The following is a 25949-nucleotide window of genomic DNA, read 5'->3' as shown; positions in this document are numbered from 1 at the left end:
GCAATGCTCCTACTTATACAGCCCAAAATGCTGTTAGCCTTCTTGGCAACAAGGGCACACTGTTGACTCATATCCAGCTTCTCGTCCACTGTAACCCCTAGGTCCTTTTCTGCAGAACTGCAGCCTAGCCACTCGGTCCCTAGTCTGTAGCAATGGGATTCTTCCGTCCTAAGTGCAGGACTCTGCACTTGTCCTTGTTGAACCTCATCAGATTTCTTTTGGCCCAATCCTCTAATTTGTCTAGGTCCCTCTGTATCCTATCCCTATCCTCCAGCGTATCTACCACTCCTCCCAGTTTAGTGTCATCTGCAAACTTGCTGAGGGTGCAATCCACGCCATCCTCCAGATCATAGATAAGACTCCCATTGATTCAATGGGAGTCTTTCCATTAATTCCAATGGGATTTGGATCAAGCCACTGGTTTCTATTAATGAGGGAACAGGCAGGAAAGAGTAAAAACACAAGAGATCTCTCATAAAATTTAGAAATAAATTTCTTACTGATAGACACAATTCAACTTCTATTATGTCTAATAAATCTATTCTAAAACATCTTTTTATTTTACTGTTGTAAAATATACTTTTATATTATGGAATTTTAATATGTTAAAATAATGGAGATACTTAACTAAAACTGATCAAGCTACACAGATGGCTGATTTAATCTTCAGCACTCTGTATCCAACCCTCTACACCTTCCCCTCCCACTCAACAGATGGTAACAACAACAAGAAAATAGGCATTACCAATGTGTCGTCTTGTGAGCTCCACTGCTGCATTTCTGTTCACATTAGACAATAAGCCAAGACAGAAGCGTTCTGAGTTAGAAGGATCGGTGAAGCCATCCACGGTCATCGAAGGCTGTGAAGCATGGAATGTCTCCCCTACTCGCTGGTTGAGTTCATAGTAGGATATAGAGCACCAGAAAGCTGGCTCGCAGTAGGTAACAGGCTGCAGATCTGCTCAAAGCAAAACAGGAAAGAAATCAGAGAGGCCCTTTGAAGAAAATGAAACATTTAAGACTATTATTCAGCTCCACTGCTTGTGTTTATTTAACAACCAAGCTTTAATTACTTGACAGATTTGAATGGGTTGCAGAAAGAAAGTTACATCAACCGCAAAGCAGTTGGCATGCAGAATAATCACAAATAGCCACCACTACCACTTAACTGACTTCATCTTTACCACCTATAAAACTGAACTCACAAACTATGAAACACAACATTAATTTCAGGTAGCTACTCCGCTATTTAAAAAAAAAATAGCAAAAAAATCAATGGGCTAAATTCTGCGCTCAGTAACATGTATGTAACTGAGCAAAATTTTGGCCCATTGGTCCAGCTTCTGAGCTCACCGGTGGTTTGATTCAGCCTGTGGTCCCAACTGAAACTAGCTGCACCATCTTATTGCACTGAGTCATTTTGAAGAGGACAGTACAAAATGTGCAAGAGGGGTGTGATTGTAAGACTAAAGAAACTGAAATTCTTCTACTCCTGCTAAAGTCAATTCCAGTAACAGTCGATAGTAATTTAATCTCCTCATCCCCATTCTAAGCAAGTGAGGATATCTTAAAAACACTCGAATGCTGCTCCTTGGTTGGGGAGAAGATTTAATGCAACAGAAAGCACTATCTTCCCCCCTCCCACTGCCAGGTTCCCCCCTATGGTATTTCTTCAGTGCTCCGGGCACAGGGTTATAGAGACCAGCTCTAACAATCAGAGACAGGCCCCACCCTCCCCTCCTCGTAAAGAAGAGCAGCCCAAGAAGATAGGTTCAGTGTCATTTCTTATATAAACATCTGTCGCCAGCTCCTTAGCTTTTAAGAATAGACATATGTCCTGGAAAGTTTAGCCAATTAAGAGAAAGTGAAGCTGCTATCCAGCTGTATCCTGTTCAAGTTCACACTCAGCTATACCCAGAATGCAGCCTTTACACTAGTACAGTCCAAATGATCTTTGCATTTATCTGAACCAGAAAGACAATTATGTTAACAAGTGTTAACATATCCCAGTAAGTGGGATACAGATGCGAGGCTAGTCACATACCTCAAAAAAAACCCACCACCAGCACCATGTGGAACTGCGCCTGCCTCCACTGAAATCAATGGCAAAATTCCTACTGACTACAGTGGAGGCAGGACCAAGGCCTATTTTATACTCCTCTAAACCAGAACGAGTATCAGTACAGATGCAACATTCTTTCACTGTTTCAGGTATTGTGTAAATAGCGCCCTTACTTCCCTGAACATTTCATGTGTATCCCCATCACTCAATGGTGTAGAGTAGAGTACCAGACCAGGACTCAGGAGTCTTGGGTTCTAGTCCCAGCTCTGCCACTGGCCTGCGAGGTGACCTGGGGCAAATCACTTCTCCCCTCTGTGCTCAGTTTCCTCATCTGTAAAATGGGGATAATGATACTGACCTCTTTTGTAAAGTGTTTTGAGATGTGCGGATGAGAAGCACTAGATAAGAGCTAGGTATTATTACTCTGCTGATTGTCGTCCTCTTCCCCTACTTCCACAGAAGTCCTTCCTTGTGGTCAGTCTCTGGGGGCAGGTCTCTGACAGTTCTTCACAAAGCCCCAGCACCAGTTATTACAGATAGTCTGTAATAACTTGCACTGTAATAACTTATCTCCACAATTTTTGAGGGGAAAGAGTGTTCTCAGGACACCTGACAACCTGCTGCTGGTTCCTTAGGAGATGTGCTGTCCAAGTGCCACAGCATGCCAGGAATCCAAGTAGCAAAGGACCTCTCTGTGAAGGCAAAGGACCTCTCTGTGAAAGCCCCTTGACCCCAGCACAGCCTATCCAAATCCAGGAATTTTGAAAGGGTGGGAGCCCATTCTTATATTTTTCTACTGAGGGGCAACCTTTGCTCCCTTCGGTGAACAAATTAAAAGAAAACTACTTCCCAAGCTAAGGCTGACATTTCTGCTCTCCTAGGTGGTATATGCCTGCCTGCATAAGGGAAAGTGAGGCCCAAAGGAATCAGAGTGTAACCCTCCGAGCATAAATTAACAGAAAGTAATTCCATAAAATGGAGTATTTATTTATTACGGTGGCCCTGGCCTCAACTGAAGAGAAATTTATTCTATAACATTCTTATGAGCATAACTTAGGTTTTTTCAAACATAAAGCAAAAAATCTTTGAACATTTCCCCTCACACATTCACATGCCATTGTACAAATCCACGAGTCATCATCAAGTACAATACATCCTGTTCCTTTTCCATTTCTGCCTCTTTCGGCTATGTTACTCATTTAACTGCCACACTGGGATTGCCATGTGTCAAGCGTGTTTCTACAATTTTCACTGATTAGCAGTTTTGGACTGAGGCACCTATCTGTGAGTGTTGCAACCATTCTGACAAATGTATAGCAAATAGCAATACTAATCAAGTTACATTAAATCATGCTCATTTGCTTTAAAAAAATCCATGCTTGCTCTTATCCAAGAGCAAACATTTCTAAATAAGAGTCTAAGTTTTATAAAAGCAAAACAAGTTTTTGGCCCTGCAAGTGGTATCTTCAGAGTGATGCTGCCCTTGGGTTGTAGAAGCATCCACAACCTGTGGTACTGTATATACTTTTGTGGTACTTTCCTTCAGCAACCACCTCTGCTTGGGTTGTGACTCAAGGGGACTGCGGGTCCCCACTAAAGGATGTACAGAAATTTCACTTCCGGCTTAATTTGCAATTTGAGGAAAGACAGAAACCAACAAACTCACCACTCATGAATCTTGTTGGAAATGCACTAGTCTCTAAGAAATGCAGCTGAATGTTTAATGATGCTGCCTTCCCTATGATTGTGGTGTAAGGCTTATGCTAAGTTTTAAGCCATCATGGAAAGGGTGAGTTACCTCTAGTGTTAGAAGTGGTCTGTACGTATCATTTTGATTTTTATGCATTTGGTTCTCACGCAAGTAAGGACTTTTAGTAATGCTAGATCCACACAATGCCCACAAGGACTGTGCAAACAGCTAAAGAAAGGATATGTAGTAACCAGGTAAACCCTCCTTCAATCTTCCACACACAGCACTGCCAATCCATTTCAACTCTGATACACAAGATGCTTGCTTTTTCCTGTCCTGAGTCCCTCTCATGAAAGGATCCCTATCATGCTGAATCGTGAGGTCAATAAATGTCCCCTGAGTACTGGGATGAGACCCATCCAACTTATTCTCCCATAATCTCTGAGCTAGACCTCTAGCAGTATTTCTGTTGGCTCAGCTGCAGAGGAGAACAACTGCAGGCTCTTTACATCAATCTAAGTAAAAATATAAAGTGAATTGATATAACAAATCATTTCATGCTCTTCCCAGCACTCACCCTGCGGTGAGATAGGTCACTGAATTTATCTCAGATCTTATTCATGGAAATTTGGTGAAGTACTTTATACAAAAAGATGGAATGGGACTGGTGGCTCCTTTCTGAAAATTCTTGCATCAAGCAAGAAACGGCACTTGTAATGTATGATCAGAGCAGCAAGCATTTGTTATGTTTATAATACACAGTGCTTGTCGGAAACCCAACATTTTTCCCACTCAAAACTTTGTGGGGAAAATGGCCATTTGAAACTTCTGGTCCAAAAATTTCACTTTTCCACAGTAAATACTGAAACCAGTCAAAACAAAAGTTTCTCAAAGGTGTGAAAAGGTTAAAAAAAAAGCAACACTCACTTTTTTCATTCTGTTTTTAAGTTGGAAAACGTTTAAAAAAAAAAAGTGTGTGAAAAGGGGTTTTTCATCACGCTTCCCTCACAATTTTTAACAGAGGGAGGGGGGGAAAACCCTGAAAATCCAAAAACTGAAAATTGAATGTTTAGGTTTTTCAGTTTCCAAAAAACTGATAAGAGATGACAGTTGAGGCAAAAATGTATTTAATTTTTGAAATACTGACTCTATTCATTTAGAATCTACCTGTAGGGAAATGTTTATCAAAATTGATATTTTTCTGTGGAAAATTTCAGCCAACTCTAATGATATTCAAGAATTACATTAAATTACAAAGATGCTGGCCAGGAAGGTCTCTACTGGGCATGGGCAGGTCAGAAGAAAATATTAAAGGCCTCTTATTTCAGATCCTAACATTTAGATTGGTTATTTTTTTGTAAGGCAACACCATCACTGGATTCTCAGATGACACAGTCTCTGTCAGAAGTTCTGTATTTTAATCCATATGTACCAGTTATGGCTGCCACATCTCTAACTTCATCCTTAAAGCAACACACAGAGAGAAAGCAAGAGAGACTGAGCGCAGTCTCTTCATTATCACTACATTCTATAACCACTGAACTTTCAGAAGGGCTTGGGAATACCACCCTTTCCCCCCCCCCCCCCCCCCCCGGAGTAGCAGCATTGCACCACAGAAAACAGCTGAGGCCTGTATTACTAACTCATCTGACCATATGGTATGTGGTTATTTCACTTGCAGTGTCTGCATCAAGCCTCTTGTAGAGCCAACACTGAGGAAGTGGACAATGGATTTCCAGTATACCAAACTCATAGATAACAATATGCATACCCAATTCTGGCCCTTTGCCGTATAAACTCCCTGACCTCAATCTGAATATCCACACAGCACCAGTAATCATAGATTTGTTTAGGGTTTTTTTTTTAGTTTAAACAAAAGAAATAGGAGATCACTTGGTATTGTAACTTTCACTAAAAACGTGTGCTTGACAACTAAACCTTTGAACCAAAAAAGTCCTTTCGAGTGGACTCCTTGCCAGGTGCACTCACATTCCAAAACATTCCCTCTGATCTGGAGAGACCACCTGCAGTGCAGGGAGAAGGGAGTTCAGTTCCCATGGCCCATTCAGTCCTTGGCCTGTCTTCTGACACTGTCGGTTGAGGGAGGAAGTGGGTTGGGTTTTTTTGTATTGCCATCTACCCTGTTACCACCACCAACTCTTCATTTTGGGCAGATCACCCAACAGCGTGTAGATGGCAATAAGACTTCCATCACTACTGACACAGGACAGGTTTGATTATCAACGTGTCATTTTACTTATTATAAAATTACCCACAACTCAACACCCCACAATAAATTTAAAAAAAAAAATTTTTTTTTTTTAAACCTCCACAAGCTAAGAACTTGTCAAAGAACAACAAATGTTCATCTTGTAAATCCTGGCTGTGTCCCTTTCATTTGATTTCAAATTATTACACTTTCTGACTCCAGCTTCAGAGACTACAAATGGATTACTTGTGGTTAACATGCTTTGGCTGCCCTTATTTAGTCTTTGCTACCAGACACCACATTAGACATCCTACAGACTGACCAGCCGAGCAGCATGGTTTAATAACCATTTGCCTTTGTTGGAAAAAAATATGCACTGAAGCCTGATTCCTAGAGACTCCTTACTGATGTGGGTGAGGTGGTTGCTATCTGCAGCAACAAAAAGCAATCCGGATTGGGGTTTTTGTTGTTGTTGTTTTTTAAAATGTTGATAAGAAACATTGGAAATTCCAATCAACTCATAAGCAGCACACTTGAGCATAAAGGATGCAGTCAAAAAAACCAACCCGCCAACCCCCCCAAAAAACCCTCTTCCCTCTTAGACTTTGACAGTTAAGCCAAAGAAAAATGTTAGTACCACCCAGATATATATATCCAGCACCCTTTAAAAAAAAAAAAAAAATTGACTAGCTCGAGACATCCAAAAGCAAGCCAGCCAATGCCTGAAATTCTGGAGTGCTGTCAAGATACTCTGTGCCAGGGTTGTAAGCATATGTAAGCTTTGTGGCTGTGGCATTTTAAGAGTAATCTGAAGTGGTCTGTGTTTACTGGCTTAAGTAACATTTAGAGAACGGATCCTGCAGTATGCTGGGTTGTATGAAGGTGACCGCTGAGAGTAATTTCAAATGGGGTGAGCCCAGCAATATGGTTAGATCTGACCCCTCTGTCAGTCTACATGAAAATAAAGAGCACAATTGGATACACATTGAAGAGATAATGCAAGTTCAGAAATATACTCACAAAATCTACAAGGCTTATCTCCGAGAATTATACAACCCTGATTTCTACATCTTTCGTTTTCCTCTTATTTATTATTTTAAATATCTCTAGTTGATAGGATGAAAACAGAACCACTGATGTGTTGGTATAATACTAAGGTCTGGACTATGCTCTTGGTGCCTACAGATGAGCCCTGGGTTGCAGAGGCCTACACTGCTGCCTAGGTCCCCAGAAAGAATTCGGCTATTCTGGCCAGTGCAAAGGGCCTGCCTTACGCCCACCCCTGAGTTCAGGTAGTCGGACATATACGGGAACCAGAAGGCTTGCATTGGCACCATAATGGTCCCTGACCTCACCTTGTGTGCCCATGGAGGGATCAGCTAAATCTGGCCCTGCTCCACCAGACTACCTGTGTGACCTTGGGCAAGTCAGTTAGCCTCTCCATGCCCCAGTTCCCAGTCTGTACAATAGGGATATTCATACCGTACTGCCTCACAAGGGTGTTGCGAAGATACATACAATTAAAGATCGTGAGGCACTCAGATAATAAGATAATGGTGGTCAGATAAGCACCTTAGATAGATAATAAGCAACTAAAATTCTATAGTTGCTTTCTAGAAGAGAGAGTTTAATTTAAAAGACATTTATTAAAATAAGAACCAGCAGGATGCATTCCTGGCAAACCTATGTGATCACCAGATCCTATTTTTGTTATAGCCCTCACACTCATTCGCCCTGGCACCCCCCTCCCCCCCCCCCCTTTTTTTGGTCTGTCACTGCATCTTGTTTTATATCCAACCCTACGTTGTAAGCGCAGATCTCTGTATTAACTTTGAGCTACTGTGAATCACTGTCGCCATAATAAATGGGAATCAGCACAAAGAAGCATTAAATAATGCCACAACATCAGGCAGTAATATCATCATCAAGATATCCTCCATATGCCTATCACTATAATTACACACAGTTCTGGAGACAGCATACTTACCCAGATTATTATGTGCTGGGGACATAGGATTTGGAGATAAATTTGGAGAACCTGAAAAATCAAGATGATGATGATGAAGCTAGTAACTGCATAGAAAAAACAGTAAAACAGAAACATCAGTGCTGACATGGGTTTTTGGTTCTAAAGATCAAACCAAGGGCACTTATGTTTTTTGGTCTAAGAATATTGTGTTTGCTGCTTAAACCCAATGGATATATATGAAATATGTAACAATCTTGGAATTCTTAAGCATCCCATGCCCCAGTTGAACTTCATTCTGTGATCAGGGAAAGCAAGACTTGCAGTTTCCTCAATGGCCAGTTATTATTTACATAGGCTCATAGATACTATCATTATGATACAAAGTAATATTGCTAAGCATCTGCATGCTGCTCCAGGTCTTCATTTACCAGAGACCCAATTTTCAAAATTGTGCACGTAGGCATGTGTGCTTCGTTTGCATATGCCATTACTATGACTGCATGTACTATCATGGCAACTACACACAAAGGTAATTACTTGGACAACTACAGCTTTGATTTTCTGTTGCCCTGCACCCTATGTATTTATTTACACTAGTGCAAAATTATTGCAAAGTGAGTGTAACTCACTATCAGAGAAGCATGGTAGCATGTTATGCTCACTTTGCAATGGTGAAAATTACCATATAGGTAAGGCCCATGGAGAATCAGGTGATTAAAGGTAAATTTGCATGCACAATTACCAGAGTTGTAGGTTTTATCATTCTAATTCTGTATGGAAAATATGCACATATATTTTGAACATCTGAACAGAATTTGTTCCAACAAAAAAAAGGAGGCATTACACAGGAGCTTTGCAAGAAAATATGAAGGCTCGGCAGGTATGAGAACACGTTGCAGAGCCTTGCCTTCCACTGAGCTCCGTTAGCTTTTTAAAAAATCCATTCTTATAAAAAGAACAAAGCCCATGACATGTGAGGGAGTGGAAGACCCGCAGAGAGAACGGATATAGCATCTGAACATAAATTGGGCATTTATGGTATCTTCTCAGCCAACTCTGTTCCAGTATTTCATCCCAAAAGGCCCTATTTACATTCCGGATGTCAACCACAGTACCAATAATTGCATGGACCAAAATGGATTATGTCAGTAGGCTCACGTTTGATATGGACAAACAAACCCACGCTTGCCTTCCTCCATCTGTATCATTGTGGAGAAAGTCTGTAAATCTGTCATTCCTCTTTTAGAATCCCACATGCACTCTGAAGTCCAAGACATGCACAGAAAGGGAGCTGACTGTGTGCAGTATCTGCATTAATTAGTTCCTGCACTCCCTTTGTTTGAATGCAGCCCATATTTGTGTATTTCTCTTTTCAAGCAGTAACCATTTTAACCAGAGATGTGTCTTTGTTTTTCAACCACAGCTTTTACAAACTAAGGGACGGATTCAGCAACTCTTATTAACAAGGGTAACTCCAACATCAACAGGATGTCTTGGGTAAGGATTACTTATGTGAGTGAGGGCTGTAGGCCCTCATCTGTTTAACTACCTTAACGGCCATATCACATTGGCGGCTCATAGTCATCCTGTGATCAACCAATACTCCGAGGTCCTTCTCCTCCTCTGTTACTTCCAACTGATGTGTCCCCAATTTATAACCAAAATTCTTGTTATTAATCCCTAAATGCATGATTAATCCCTAAATGCAAGGGCAAACACTTGGTCTGATCACACTATTGCTTTCAATGAATGAGCTGACTGGGTATACAATTTGTGCATGCATGCACAGTTCTAATAATAAGGACCCAGACTAAATGCTGACACTAGAACTTCTGACTGCAAGGAAAGGTGGGAGGCCAGTGGTCAGTGCTCCACTCTCCTGTTTACTAGTAAGTGTCTAGCAGCCGGTGGTCTGGGGCACGGGAGTGCATGGTGAATCTTTTTCCAGTGGGTTTAAGGTGTGTTATACAGTGTAGGCTGCCCTGCGGAATCCAAACTGCATCTGTCCTGCACCATTTTTGCTGCCAGAAGCAAAAAAAAAAAAAAAGCCACTCTATCGCCCGAACTGCCGAAGCAACAAAAAAAAAAAAAAAAAAAAAAAAAATCTACTCATCAGCACTCAAAAGAGAAGCCTAGATATAAAAATGGCCCCAAAACCAAAATCCTCTGCATGTTATAGTGTAACAAATAAATATGCAATATAATGACATATTTAAAGGGTCAGATGCCAAGACCCTTAGTCAGGGAACTCGCTGGTGGCTTAAGAACTAAGTAAGAGTCTCAGGATTTGACCCAGAAAGCTACAGGAAACCGCCAAAGATGACCCACCTGCATCCATGCTGTGGTTCATCTGATGGTCACTGGTTTCTCCATCCTCACTCAGATAACCTGGAGGAGGTGTCTCTGGAAATCAGGAGATTAAACTGTCAATTACAGTTGATTGCAGAGTTCATACATTATCAAAATAAATTTGTCTGATCTCTATTCATAGCAGACCAATGAAATACTTTATAAACGGGGAGGGAACACAAGAAGGTGAGTAGAGGCCATAGGAGGCCTTTTTATGATAACGGAGCAGAAGATCAGGATTTTAGTTTCAGATAAAATTTCACAATGATTTTGCAGTTTTCCTTCCTCTTCTCTGAATTGCACCTTCCTGGACTGCCAGTATAGCTGAGCTGTAGACCTATAATGGATACACACCCTTATGCAGATATACAGTAAGATATGCTAAATAGCTTTTTCAAATTCACAAAGGCTTATCCAAATGTGAAATGGATAAATTTTGTCTGAACCTGAATTTGTTTTCAGAAAGTTCTCTCAACACTAGACTCTACAATGTATTTTAAATCCATCCCGAGGGGGCAGAGCAGAATGTACAGCAAAGCATTTAAGCAGCGGCGTGTGCGTTTTTGAACTTTGGTTAATATACCACGGTGCTAAAATCAGAGATTAAGAATGGGTTCTGTCTACTTCAAGATCCGAACACAATCTGGTTCAGCCAGTTAAGGAGCCCAGGAGTTCTAAAGGTTAATGAGGAGAGTAATGATGGAATGGAGAAAAACAGAGCTCAGCCAGTGTGCCACATAACCCTTGGGGCCTAATATTAAACCTACAGGACATATGTATCAGTCATTTACTGGGCAATAGGCCCTTTCTTCACCCCCTTTGTTTGCTAGATGGAGGCCATACTGTACCTGGAATGTAGTTGCTTTGTGGCTCAATACCTGCCGGGAAGTTAGTGTTCTCTGGAATGGAATGACTATAATCGTCTAATGGCGGGAACTCTGCTGGAATCTCTGTGTGCCTTGGGACCAGCACTGGAGGTAAAACTGAACAGATGGAAAGCAAACAGAGCAGGACAATGACATTAGCAGCAAGTTTATAACAGGACACCTTACACTGACCCAACATGAATTATTGGAAAATGAGGAGAAATGGAATAGCACTCTCACACATGCAGGTAACTCCAATCAGCATTCAGAACTATGCAAGTGGCTCCAGGAAAGGCTAGTGGTAAAATATTACTAAGTGCTGACAAGATGTTTGGTGCTGTATAGGACACAAAAATAAAGACAATCCCTACCCTGAGATATTAGCAATCTAAGAGAGAGTCACAGAGAAGACAAGATACATCAGGAGATGGAAAAAGAAAATTCTAAGTTAGAGCAAAGTTAATATTGTAGGGTCTCTGTATAGAAATCTAGGGCTGTTCTGCTGACTGACACTGAAAGATAAACCAGCGAGATCCTATTAGCAACAACTATGGATATAAGAGAGAGTTTGAATCTCTCAGAGGCACAGGATGCTAGGGACAAATAGAAGGTTAGTGCAGGGAGCAATCCTTAGAAACAGCTACACTCATCAGCAAAATAAGTAAATAAAGAACACCCAAGGAAGAGAATTAAAGTTTGGACTCTCTCTACGGGCTTGTCTACACTACCCGCCGGATCAGCGGGCAGCGATGAATCTAGTGGGGGTCGATTTATCGCGTCTAGTATAGACACAATAAATCGACCACTGAGTGCTCTCCCGCCGACTCCAGTACTCCACCAGAACGAGGAGCACAAGCAGACTCGACGGGAGAGTGTCAGCTGTCGACTTACCACAGTGAAGACACCGCGGTAAGTAGATCTAAGTACGTTGACTTCAGCTATACTATTCACGTAGCTGAAGCTGCATATCTTAGATTGACCCCGCACGGTAGTGTAGACAAGCCCTATATGTGCACACTAATAATATGTTTGGAGCTTGGCAGGAATGCAACCTGCTTAAACTTAGATTTTGTTGATTTGTGTGTGCTGAAGTTTCCCTCTCTTCACCATAAATAAAGATGTAGATAGATGCATTATTTCACCACAAGAAGTGGGAGGGAGCAAGGGAGGGATAGCTAATAATAGAAACCTTTTGGTTTTAAAACACCACGCATGCTATTTTTATTTTGTCCTGAAACTTTAAAGAGACTCCTGCCCTTGCATGGAAAAGCTGAAATATCCAGAATGTCCACAATACCTGGAGTCTCCACTCTTTGGTAGTGATAGGGGTTGACACAGACTTCATCTTTCTTCATGTTAAAGGCATACTCGCACATCTCCATGGCACGCAGCTCATGGTGGCTATGAAGGTCTGGCCAACGCCATAGCCGGCAGTAGATCACATGGGGAAGCCCTTTACGGTGGGATACTTGCAACCGGCCATCTAGTGATCTGCATTAAGAAAATAATGATGATAATGAACATGTATGTGTTTTGCTTTTCTTCATCTCAGAGATGTACAGTATTAAAGAAAACTGACAAAAGTCAACAGCCGGCCTGGAACTAATGTATATGTAAAACTACAGACAGACTACTGACCAGGCTCAGGCAGGTGCTGTGCGAAGGTACCCAACAGGAAGGTTGCAGCTAGCAGCAGGAGAATGAAAGATGCCCTGATGTGGCTCCCCTCAAAATCCAGAGGCCACTTCTCTGCAATAGGAGCTGCAAAGAAGTATTCTGGGACACGGCCTAGATATGTAAGGAAGTCTGGGTGTGTGTCAGTTTCTCTGACTCACAGATGGCTTTATTCATTAACAGCCCTGGGGCAGATCATTCATGCTCCTGGCAGAAACTAATTTGGGGGCAAAGAGAACGGTGCTGTGGGGGAGGGAGGCTGCTGCCTACCAGAATACAGCACATGAATGGTGCTTCTGAAGCATGCTTACTTGCCCTATTGAAGAGACCCTTTGGATAGCTCTAAGAATTTGGCCCTGCACATGTAAAGACAATATGTTTTAAAAACATATTAATGAAAGGTTATAACTTTTAAAAAACATAAAAAGACATTATAGTCTATTGCATTGTGATCATCCAGATCAATGCAGATGCAGAATAAAATTAATACAGGCACTCACATTTTTAAATGCCAACAAAAAATTACTATATGCCAATTTCCTACACTTAAGATTTCTAAATAAACGGGGGGAGGGGTGGGGGGGGGGGGGGGGAGAAAATGAAACCAGAAGACCTGCTCCACAGTCTGTAGGTAAGAACATGAAACCTCTATGTTTAGGGTTTTTAAAAAATTATTATTCCTACACTGAGTTGTCCCCAAAAATCTATAAATAAACAGAATTGTTTTCCCACTAAATCCTCTGTCTGGGTTCAGGAAGTAGTGATTTCCCCGCCCCAAAGAGTTATAAACTAGCCTAAAAAACAGGGTGGAGGATGGCAGCCCAACAAGATTCTTCCCAAAAGCAGAGCTAGCGGGACTGTTATAACATACACACACCTCTTGTAAACATCTTTAGAACAAAGAGTGATGTAACAAATAACTAATACTGGCTACAGCTGACATGCACTTCATTTGGCAATGTAGCAGAACTCGCAGGTTGCAAACAACTGTATGCAGAAAGCATATAAGGAATCTGTACCACCGAGGGGCCTGCTCTCACAGGTTATAAAAACACCCAAAACCAGTGATTATGTTACAGCCCTGAAATATGGCTTAGGGCCCATGGGGCTTATTTATAGTATACACATATTTCTTTATGGTGCTCCTCGGTTATTATTTATGGATCACACATTCTCAATGTGCAAAAATAGAGCAAGGGTGTATCCCACTCTTTAGATTTTTCCGTGAAGGGGAGGTCAAACACTTGAATATCTGGCATATTTACCAAAACTCCTCTCAGACTGAGCTTTGCTGCTAACAATCTGCCTCATTCCTTTTTAGGACATTTCAAGCAGGAAATAGGATTTTCAGGTGAAAGACTCAACAGAAGAAGGCCAAATATAAAATGTTTCTGAGGAAACAGGAAGGACTTGCATGTCAGAATAAAGTATTCTATCAAAACCCAGGTGACTGGTGACCAGGGATGGTATTCGGGCACACTGGGGAATTATTGGAAATGGATTTATCCAGATGGAAGGGAATTATTAGAAATGGATTTATCCAGATTCTAGAGCAACCAGTTCAACAAAATCTACATTACCTAAAGTTATAGGGCCTGACTGGGCTTCCAGTGAGATAAATGGGAGCTTTGGCATTGATTTCAGTGGGAGCAGGATTAGATCTTTATTCTCCATCTACTAGTTGATGATAACGTGGAAAATTTCGAAGTCAATATCAACAGGTTCAAAATAATTTTTTTCGCACAGGAGGAGTTTGTTTATTAAAGTTAAGCAAAGAAACAAGGAATTAAATCAGACCACTTTTTTTCCCACTTCCTCGGTACTGACAATGTTTAAAAAGTCATTGTCCGCAAGGAAGGACAAAGTTATTCAGGGTAGTTCACCACATCTGGATGGGGGCAAAGGACAAAGGGGAAAAATAGCATATAGATTATTACAATCATCCCAGTCCCACAGAAAGCATAATCCTGACACATTTCCCAACAATTTCCAATCACTGTTGCCATTACAGCGGCACAGACAGATTTAGATTGACATTAATAGCTGTCTGCTGTACAAACTGAAGGGGAAAGTTAATCCGTTTCCTCATGTGTCTTCGCTTCTTCAGCAAGCCTTCAAAGAAAGAGAGAAGGTCTAACACAGATCATGCACCACCTGGGAATGACCGGTGAGCAAGGCTCTTTCTCCTATACATTTGTCAGGATGGGACAGACTTTTTATACTTACAAGGTGAATTCTCCCATCAGTTGGAGGGAAGATCAATCTCCTTCCAGTACTCCAAGTACCCTTGGTAAAAGATGTTGAGGGGGATAGGAGGAGGTGAGGTGAAGCAATGCAAATGAGTTGGCCTTGTATGTCTTACTCATTTCCTGGCTGCCATGTGAGAACACATGCAAACTTTCACAGAGTTTCCAAATATCCAACAAGAACAGCCAACAAAAATTCAGGAAAGCTGTGTCAGTCCCTGTTGCTTCTCCTGCCTGTCTGTACTTATATTCCCATTGTGACAGTACAGCATGTGGTATACAAGAGAGGATGAAAATGCAGGGAGGAGGTTAAGTTTATTTATTTTTAAATCAAGTATCCTTTACCCCATACATGGGTCACTGGATTTTGTCACGTGTTAAATGAGAAACACGCTTGTGTACCCATACATGCACAGTGACTGGTAGATGGATTGAACCTGGAAGCAAAAGCCTTAGCCTTTGCTATCTGACTAAATCAGTAAGTCTGCCAGATAACACTAAGTCCTTGTCTACACTACCGGGATAAGTCGACCTAAGTTACACTACTCCAGCTACGTGAATAACGTGGCTGGAGTTGACATAGCTTAGGTTGACTTACTGCTGTGTCTACACTGCACTGTGTCGATGGGAGATGCTCTCTCATCAACTTACCTTTCTCTTCTCGTTTCGGTGGAGTACCGAAATTGTCCAGAGAGCACTCTGCAGTCGATTTAGTGGGTCTTCACTAGACCCGCTAAATCGACCCCCCCGCTGCACCGATCGCAGCGGCGTCGATCTCCGGTAAGTGTAGACATGGTCTAAGTAGATGGCTTTGCCCTACCTGGAGTCAGCAACAAGAGATACTAAGCCAGGATCCTGCCTCAATACCCATCTAGATGTTTAAACCATGGTACACTCAAACTCTGAATAGCTCTATTGTGATTATGTGAAACAACAACAGGCTAAAAACAGATAATTCACAGTGACTTCTTCTGAAGCTCCATATTTTTGTTAGATATTATGCAAGCTGTAGAAAGTGTGTTTGGTATCTGAAGTTACTTGCAATCTGAGTGCTATTTCTGTGATAGGAAAGGAGGAGAGATGGACCAGTCAAGGGTTTTATCTAAGGAAAACCTTTTGAAACAGAGCAGAATACATTTTATTTCAGAACACAGTAATAATGAAAGGCGATAGAGGAAGAATTAAGATATGCACAAAACACTCCTATGGGTTAATTATATTTTCATTCTTGTGAAATCTCTCTTCAGCCTCTCTGCAAAGGGATTTGGGATGAAACAGCCCCACTGGTGTCTTCTTGGGAAGAACGCCAGCTGGGTTGTAGGGCAGGCTTGCGTCTTCTGTTGCCCCATCTGATACTGGACACTGTCTGAGATGGGATACCAGACTAGAGGGACTGATCCAGCATGCCAATTCCTATTTTCTTATGACTGAGGGGTTTACTGGGCTATAAACATGCTGCTCAGTAAGCTACCACAATCTGCTTAGCATCTCGCCATGTGATGCACTGGAATGATCCAAACAACATTCATTCAATTAAAATCCTGCTACACTGGTCTAAGTTGCTCATGCAAAAGAAATATACTCAATGCACCGTTGGCTTCCATTTTGTTTTTATCTAGATTATTATTTATTACTAGTTTCTGGCAGCACCCATAGCGTGCTAGGTGCTGTGCAAACATAAAAGAAGGCTCGTTAGGCACGAGCTTTTCTTTGGGGGGAGGGATAGCTCAGTGGTTTGAGCATTGGCTTGCTAAACCCAGGGTTGTGAATTCAATCCTTGAGGGGGCCACTTAGGGATCTGGGGCAAAAATCAGTACTTGGTCCTGCTAGTGAAGGCAGGGGGCTGGACTCGATGACCTTTCAGGGGTCCCTTCCAGCTCTATGAGATAGATCGATAGATCGATAGATCGATAGATCTCCATGGTCCCTGCCATGATAGGATAGAGGCAAGTCTCACTACCAAAAGAAGCAGGACTGAGGAGAAGATTACCCGTATATCCTCCCCTCAGTGCTTGGATGATACTATGATGCGTGGTGGGGAAGTGATTACATTTGTGACCCAGATGGGAGGAGTTAATCATTAGAATTTCTATCCTCCTGTGGCACCGCAAGCTCTGTGTGAGTCTTCTCCCTGTGCTACTTTCATCCAATTTGAACGCACCAGGACACAGATAATGCTGTAATGCATCTTCAAGTATTTCTCCAAGATGCTCCTTTCTGTAAAAGGGTTGGAAGGAACACATGGTGCCAACTAGCAGGAGCAGATGTCAATGACTAGAAAAAGGCAGTGGCTTTTGGAACAGCTAACTGCAACAACACAAAGCCTTTTGTTTTTTAGCTTGCTTATTTAACAATGCTTTCCAGCATAGGAGGTCTGCAGCCTGAGGCATTCCTGGTTTGTACTAAGTAGAGTTCTGCTTGGTTGATATGGAAGGATATTTGGAGGCTGAAGCACCGAAACTGAGGCAGTAACTGGAACATGGGAGCCTGATTACCATACTCAATGGAAGTTTACTGACAACCCGAGTAAGCAGATTTCTCTCTCTCTCTCTCTCTCTCTCTCTCACACACACACACACACACACACACACACACACACACACACACACACACAGAGTAGATCTCTCCACTAAGCAGGTGCGAAATCTCCCTCTCCCCATCCCCACCAGTCACCATTCATAAACCGTAACCTCAACTCTAAGCCTGAGATTTTCCAAAGCTGCCTAAGGCATTTGGGCATCCAAATCTCAACCACAGTGGCCATTGTCACGGCAAATATATTCACAACTGAAGTGAAGACAAGTGTCCATCGTGGCCCTTCTCCAGTTCTCTGCTAAGCTGCTCCCTCATCTTCCATTTAACCAGCCTCAGTTGAGCAGCTCTCCACTTGTAGATTGACTTGATGCCAGCCGGGATACTGTTCCACACCCATGGCTACTTGACAGGATCTTCTTTCAGTGCTCAAGCTCCTTAAATGAGGTTGTAATGTTGGGTGATTTTCTCCAACTGCAGTACCATTTCCTGTGGCAGGAAATTATGTTTCCTACCATTGGCTGCAGCTGAACCTGTCAAGTGTCCCAAAATTGTGTGGTGGGACTAAGCAGCAAAGGATGTGGAAACAAAAGTCTCATATGACGCAGACATTTTAAAGGTGGAGCTTTATGTGGTTATTCCAGGCTGTTGCCCAGGAGCAGCACATTTTGGTCTACCCAACATAGCCAGTGTGTATTCAGAGGCAGCAATAGAAGAATAAGTGACGGTGATACATGTGAACTTGAGAATGGACCGAGATGTTTCCCCCATGGATCATATCAGTCATCTAATAATCAGTCATAGGTGGTAAAATACCAAATGAGGGAAATGAGATCTAGATTCCAGAATACAGTCATTACATTTGTATGCTTGAAGAAGAGCATAAGTTACAGTTAACACAACTGCCCAGCGGCATCACCAGAAGTAATATTTTAGACTAAACAGATTTAAGAATGACCCCATAGTTTTTATGTTGTTCAGATTCCCTTTTGTTACACAATTGAGAAAGTCTACTGGACTCAAGAAAGTGTTACTTCAAACTGTATCCAAGCTATTTGCTGCCCCAAAAGTATGGGGCAGTAATGAGTTTTGGTGGTAAACTAAAGAAAACACCTAAAGTAAATATTTTCCCCAACCCGCTATAGCTTTCTGCTGACTAAGTAAACTCTGCAAAAGTTGAGCAGTGAGTAGGAGAATGTTGCACTGCAGAATGGGAACTTGGTTTGGAGGACTAATGCATAAAATGTGGTTGTGCTATTAAATTGTTCTCTTCATTGTGAGATGCTGAACGCCCTCTTACCCCCTGAAGTCAGTGAAAACTGAGCATGCGTCCCACCTCACAGGAGGACTCAGCACCTTTCAGGAGTGGGACCGCTGTCATTTCCACTTTTCCTCATTTAGCATTTTCAGGTTTGTCTTTAAAAAAACGGACTGGATTATTCAATCCTTTCCTTCAACCATCTACCCTACAATTATTGGTCAGGGCAAATTCAATCCCTTTAAAGCAAACAAAAGTCAGCAGTGCTTAGTACTACACATGATGCACAGTTGTAGTGAGATTACTGTCAGGGTGGCTAAGTTCAAAATTTGGCCTACTTTGAGTCCATCCTGCACAACACTCCCCCTCCTTGCCACACATACACACTCTCATTTGCAAAGTGCATAACACTTATATCCATTCTCCTCATCTTCCGAAAAAGCCAAATGCTCCAGTACTCCTTACAACAAATAAATACAAACCAAATCTAACTACCAAACTGTACAATAACAAACCAGCGTGCATGCGGAATGAAAAGGGTGAGGGTGGAAAAAGAAAAATTATTTAAGTCCCAAGCTTCCAAGGGGTTCTTATTAAAAGCAGAGAGCAGAAGTCTGTTTTTAAAATGACAAGTGGCTTGTCAGTATGCTTTTAAAATGCACCATTACCAAGAATTATATCGACAGGTTGTGTTTTTCTGTTAAGCACCAAACAGGATAAGTAGCTCCTTACTGGCCGCACACCGGGTGTACTCCAGGAAAGTAAGCATTTATTCACATAGAAAAATCTGGCTTTTGTTTGCAGAGACCTGAAATATCCATAGAGTTTCACAGAAAAGTTGGATAAAATCTCAACTTTCCCTGAATACTGGCCAAATGAGCAACACTGAATAAAAAATGACCAATGCAGCACATTTGTAATTCAATAGTTGATCCCTTGCCATTTCTTTCTCCTCAATTTGCTCAGCATCTCTAAACTTTCCAACATGTGATTCAGCTTAACAATGATATTACTCAATTTCTAGAAACGGGAGTAAACGTATTCTGTTAAGGCTTGCAATGTTGATATATTATATGTGCACAAGCATATAGGAATCTAATAATAAATTAATACTGCTTCTAGTTAGCACTTCTGACTACCTGACAAACATAGAATTAATCCTTATTACATCTTTGTGGGGAAATTATGTATTTGTTACTCCCATTTCAAAGATGTGAAAATTGAAATGATGGAGGTGAAGTGATTTTCCCAAGGCCAAACATGAGTCAGTGTCAGAGCCAGTATTAGCTCTCAGGAGTTTCTTACACTCAGTGCTGTCTCAAGATCACAACTCTCTTTCTATAACCTCAGAGTTATTTCCTACTGGTAACCATCTCTCTTATTTGCACCTAGGTCTATCTAAAGGAATGTCTACATGTACAGCACTGCAGTGGCGCAGCTGTGCTGCTGCACCATCTCTGGTGAAGACACTCTATTCTAACAGGACAGAGCTCTCCCACTGGCATAATAAAACCACCTCCGTGAACAGCAGAAGCCATGTCGGTGGCAGAATCTCTCCTGCTGACATAGCACTGTGCACACGACTGCTTATGTCAGCATAAATTAGGTCACTCAAGGGGTAGTTTATTCACACACTGCACAACATAAGCTATGCCAACAGAAGTCGTAGTGTAGCCATAGCCTAAGAAACTCCCATTCATCTTGCTCTTCCCACTGAACACTCCTCCTCCTGAATCAGAAAAAATATCCCTGGGGTAAATACAGACCCACTCATCTGACACGTCATATATTTTGTTGATCTGTTAAATGTTCTTTAGGTACAAAGCCTCTGACCATTAGCAGTCCTTTTAAATTTGCTGCAAAAGGCAGCAGAACCAGTGCAGTTAACGGTGTGAAGGGGTGGCAGGCGACACAGTCTAGAGCCCACACAGGATTACTGCACCTTCGGGGTGTCACTATGCAGTTTTCTGTGGGTCTTAATTCATAACACTGCACAGGGTCACAGCCAATGGGTGGCACAACTACATGTATCAGCTGGCCAGGAGATCCTGTGCAGAGGGAATGCTACCTACTGGGGCTGCCATACCAGAGGCCAAGATTTTGAAGGATGGTAAGAGAATTCCATTCCCTCTGACCTCACAGGCCATTTTGTTTGCACATCAGTTGCAGCCTGCTTGACACTACAGGAACAGTCAAGCTGTCCTTTGCATATTTTATCTCCCAGAGTCTTCATTACCCTTTGAAATGTGCTAGTCTTGATTTTGGTATTTGGTTCTTGTTTTTTCTGGTCAACAGCTAAAGAAGTACAGCACACAAAGGTGATGTCAGGATCAGATTATGACAGCATGAGTCATTTAGTAAGCTTCCAGCAATGCTAAACGCTTTAGCAGGGGCCTTGGGACCTTATTTTTCAATGTCCAATTTCGGATTCAGACATCAGCATGTTTTATTGGTTTACCATAAACTGTCTGTCCATTGTTACTTTGTTAAATTAATCTTCTGTTGTGAAGATGGTTGATCACTGAGCTGCACCTACTTTGTTTTCCATGCTGGCATCCATTCAACAGGCAATTCTTAATTTAATTTTCTTTAAGGCTGTAGCTATATCTTGCTCATTTCACTACCTGATGGCTATATCCTAACAGTTTTTCCACAGTACTGTTTATTAATCTCTTTATTGTTTGTGCCACTTTGGTATGTAATGTGCTACACTGATGGCATAAGGTGACAGACATACACAGCCTTCTTTCCTGGAGTCAATTTTTATGTATTAATTTTTAAAAATATATTATATATATTATATGTTTATCTATTTTTCCACCTTCCTCCACTGCTAGACAGCAACATCAGTGAGACATAATCTAGGGGTCCAATCCTACATTCCTTATACAGCATCAGGCCCAAAGATGCTAATTTAGGGCTGATATAACTATGGACTCTGGCTTTGAACTTCCCAATTAATAGATCTATACACTTCCTGGGTTGAATTCATTGTCCAGTAGAATATATACTGCAGAGAAGATTGTAGATCTCAAAATATAGCATTAACCTTTGGGAACACGGGGGCACATTTCCCAAGCAGCACACAGTGCTGTAGACACTCAGCATCTAATGACTGTAACTGAGAACTATGCAGTTAAGCTAGCACACAATGCTTTTGAATTTGCCCCTTTGCTGCTGTTTCATAAACGGCTCTAACTTGGGGCAGCCCATGGTTGCCAGTTATTAGGAATCAAGAAAGTTAACAAACCACAAATACTTTTAATTGCAAAAAGCAAATTTTATTTTACCCAGTAAGTGATCATTTAAAAATCTACCATGCTTTCCACATGTAGAAATTGGCACAGAGTAGGGGAAGAAGATGGAAATTGCATCCAGAAAGGCTTAAAATGTTCCAGTTTTCGTTGTTTTCTTTTTTTTTTTTTAAACACAAGATTTTAAAATATATTTAAAATATCAAATAAAATATCAACAAAAGAAAATGCAAACACAAATTTCAGATCTCCATCTACAGTCTCTTGTGTGACTGAACTCCCCTCAGGCAAACCTGACATTTAGTACATTTTTCTAATATCTTAACTTTAGGTACAATACTTCTGAACAGCCCTGATCTTTTTACTGTTTTAATTGTGTTTATTTACCAAGCTCTGCACCAGACTCATTTAAATTTATTTGTATGTTGGACTGATGGAGGCTGAAGTGGGGAGAACTAGACACAGTGAGAAGTTGTCTCTCAAAAAGGCATATCCCTCTTTGAAAGCACTTTAATGAATGAGCCAAAGCTCACCATTACCTCCCAAAATCACGGGTCTAACGCCAGCCTCAAACTCCTGAAAGTATGCACTCTCATCCCACCTGCACCAACAGGCTTATTCTGTCAAGGGAGGGTCCAGGCATACTGATGGCTATGTTTACAGGCCATGAGGGAAAGTTCCATAAGGCAGGGGGGGGAAATGTCAAGACGACTCAAAGCATTTTGCATAATACTTGGTGCATTCAACACAAAAGTCTTTAAAAGGAGGGCTGTGTAATATGCCTACACAATAACACTACCTAGCTGACAAAAATTTAAGGACCAGATCTTAAGCTGCTGTAAATCAGCACAGATCCAATGACTTCCAATGCTGCTATACTTATTTACACCAACTGAGGATCTGGCCCTAAAATTTCTTACTATTTAAACACTCAGGGGCAAATCTTCAGCTGGTGTAAATTGTCCTAGCTCCCCTGAAGTCAATGGAGCTAGGACAATTTACGCCAGCTGAGGATATTTCCTTAAGAAGTCCGAAGCAAAACAGAATCCAAGGATTAATATGCACGCTAAGCACTGAAAAAGAAATTGCTACATTGCCTAGTTTTCAACTGATGGAGAAAATTGTTACCTCAAACACACAGGCTGTTTAAAATAGAAAGGATGGGTGGGCGATTAGCAGTATCACTACAATGACAATTTTAAGGCCCTGGACCATTCCCCGCTACTTGTGCAATTCCCACTGTTTTCAATGGGAACGTCAAGGCTGAGAGCAGCATATGGTTGTTAGGAACCAACTCCTCAAATAAGTGTTTGTGTGTTCTATCGAGTTGGAATTTATCCAACCTTTCCTATGGAAACACTTTGGTGTTTGGTGCAGAGAACACATGTGCTTTATAATAGATATAACTAAAAATGCACTATACAACAGCCTCTATCTTTTTTGGATTAGTTTGCGGCTACTTGAGCTTTATTGCTGTTATTTTATTATATGGTCCAAAAAAAGTGTCACAGCTTCCCTTTCAGTTTGAAAATTAGTTATTTAAAAATCTGATTTTCTGAGCCAAACCTTTTTTCTTGGACTGAGTAATAGATCAAGGGTAAAATGTTCCGAAGTGCCTACATCCCATTTTCAAGAATGACATACGCATTTAGGAGCTTACGTTTAATTGAAAGTCACTGGGCCTTCATTACTCAGGTGCCTTTGAAAGTTTTACCCCAAATCTCACCTGCTCTACGTTATCTTCGTTCTCAAGCAGCTTTAAAAAGCAACACAGATGTCCAACTATCTGCATAATTCATATGAACTAAAATGCATCGCAAACATGGGGCTTGATCCCACAAATACTTATGCATGTACTTAACTTTACTCATGCAAATAATCCCTTTGAGCTAATGGAGCTATTCACGAGTGGAGTTACAAAAGCAACTCCCTGGCCATTTTAATGGAATTAGTTTGCTTTTACAAGTCAACAACTTGCTCTTTTTTCCAAATTAAAAAAAAAAAAAGTGATTACATCCGAAGAAGTGGGCTGTAGCCCACGAAAGCTTATGCTCTAATAAATTTGTTAGTCTCTAAGGTGCCACAAGTACTCCTGTTATTTTTACAGAATCTTTAGTCATTTCATTTTAAGCAATTTTCCCCCAGCAAAGCAAGAATCAGACCAGCAATTAACCACCTCTTTCTTCTTTTCCAAATGAGTTTTCCCATCTTCCAGCTCACTCTGGTCTTCACCAAGTTGTTAATGAATCAGTTTTGGATGAATCATTTCCTGTGTGTAGACTGCACGCTTCATCACAGAGAAGATTCTCACAGACTTCCCTCTCTGGTCAGATAAACCAGATGATAAAGAACTGCCTCACACTACCAAAACAAGCCTTGAAGTTTCCAAAGAGTTAAGAGCAAGTGCCTGCATGTATGAAAGAGCATGGGATGGGGAGGTGAAAAGGCCAGTTGTGTTAATTTTACAGCTCCAACTTCCTCAATTATGACTCACCATCAATGCAGGAGAAATCTAGTTTCACAAATAAACGTAAAAAGGGGGAACTCTGCAGCTCTCAGATGAAATCTTGTTACGAGTCCACAAAAGTTAACATTTTACAATCTCTTGCCTTTGTAATTACTAGTGAGATGTGGGACTCAAGACCACAAGAGCAAAAACAAAGAATCTTCATAATTTTTTCTCTCTTACAGCTAAGTATTACAGCACACTTCTAAAAGTAGGATGTTTTAAAAACTCTAGCAGATTAGGCAAAGCTCAATGTATAGTAATGAGCAAGGGTATTTTTCTTAAGAGAAGGATCTGGTAAATTCAGAAAGTCTATGCAGGGGTGAGGCTTGGGGAAGGCAGAGTTGAGTTTTGTGACTTATACTTGAATATGGAAAAAAGCTGACTATTCAATACTTGGGTAGTATTAATTGCAGGAAATAGGTGCATAAAATTTCAGCTGAAATGGACACATTTTCCACAAATAGCTGCTTTATCAAAAAGTAGGAAAAGTTATCTCTGCTTACCTGAAAATTTCCTTTCTTCAAGAGATGAGGTTCACAGGTAACAGGTATTTCACCCTGCTTACAGCTTGGGGGCAGAACCAGACCGTCAGTCACTGACAGCAGATAAGGCCCTTAAGTTCCCCCTAGTTGAGATAATTATCCTTACTGTGGAAGTTCAGTTACAGAGTCTGTGGAATATACTTAGATGAAAAAGCCTGGTAATTTCTCCTACTGCAGTGCACAGGAAAGTTCCCCTAACGAAACAAACCCAAATCTTTGGATGTCAATTTCCATCTCTATTCTGTTTGTCTTCAGGGTGGGCTGGATATTTGGACTTTGTTACTTGAAGAAAGGAAATTTTCAAGTATGCACACATATATTTCCCTATTCTTCATTGTGCAAAGGGTGCAGAGATCCATCCAGTGGGATTTTTACAGCAGTGTGACTCCATGGTGGGCATCCAAAATCTTAAAGCTTCAGCTACTGAGTTATGTGAACATATGAGAATCTCAGGCCATGTCTACACTAGAGAGCTTTTACAGTGGAACAGCTACCGATGCAGCTGCACTGCTGTAAAATGTCCCATGAGGCTGCTCTGTGCCAAGGGAAGAGAGCCTTCCCGTTGACATAATTAAACCATCCCCAACGAGTAGCGATAGCTATTTCCACACCATTGTCCACACCGGTGCGTCTGTTAGTGTAACTTATGTCGCTCACTTATGACATATCGACAAAAGGTGCTAGTGTAGACATAGCCTTAGCTTTCATTGGTGGGTGGGGAGGAGAGTCAATTGCTAGCTCTAACGGTTGCAGAGAAAAATAACGAAAATTTATCCCCTGTGTATCCTA

At 41.3% G+C, this 25949-nt stretch overlaps 1 protein-coding gene across 5 annotated transcripts in view; it reads right to left on the bottom strand.

Moving 5' to 3' along the window:
• The window catches only part of SMAD3 (SMAD family member 3), a 107128-nt gene that overhangs the window by 8305 nt on the left and 72874 nt on the right, over positions 1-25949 (bottom strand). For 2 of the 5 annotated variants that reach the window (XM_065411600.1, XM_065411601.1), the window contains exons 2-6: positions 12443-12636; positions 11128-11262; positions 10259-10333; positions 7949-7999; positions 746-958 (exon numbers count right to left, since the gene is read on the bottom strand). In XM_065411600.1, coding sequence (XP_065267672.1) covers positions 746-958; positions 7949-7999; positions 10259-10333; positions 11128-11262; positions 12443-12636 — 668 coding nt within the window. Of the gene's footprint in view, positions 1-745; positions 959-7948; positions 8000-10258; positions 10334-11127; positions 11263-12442; positions 12637-18815; positions 18852-20545; positions 20562-25949 lie in introns of all 5 variants that reach the window. The other 3 variants (XM_065411599.1, XM_065411598.1, XM_065411602.1) reach the window with 3 other exon arrangements.

Source organism: Emys orbicularis, chromosome 10 (assembly GCF_028017835.1).
Source record: "Emys orbicularis isolate rEmyOrb1 chromosome 10, rEmyOrb1.hap1, whole genome shotgun sequence".
In the NCBI taxonomy this organism is placed as follows: Eukaryota; Metazoa; Chordata; order Testudines; family Emydidae; genus Emys; species Emys orbicularis.
This window is presented reverse-complemented; position numbering and strand designations above follow the sequence as displayed.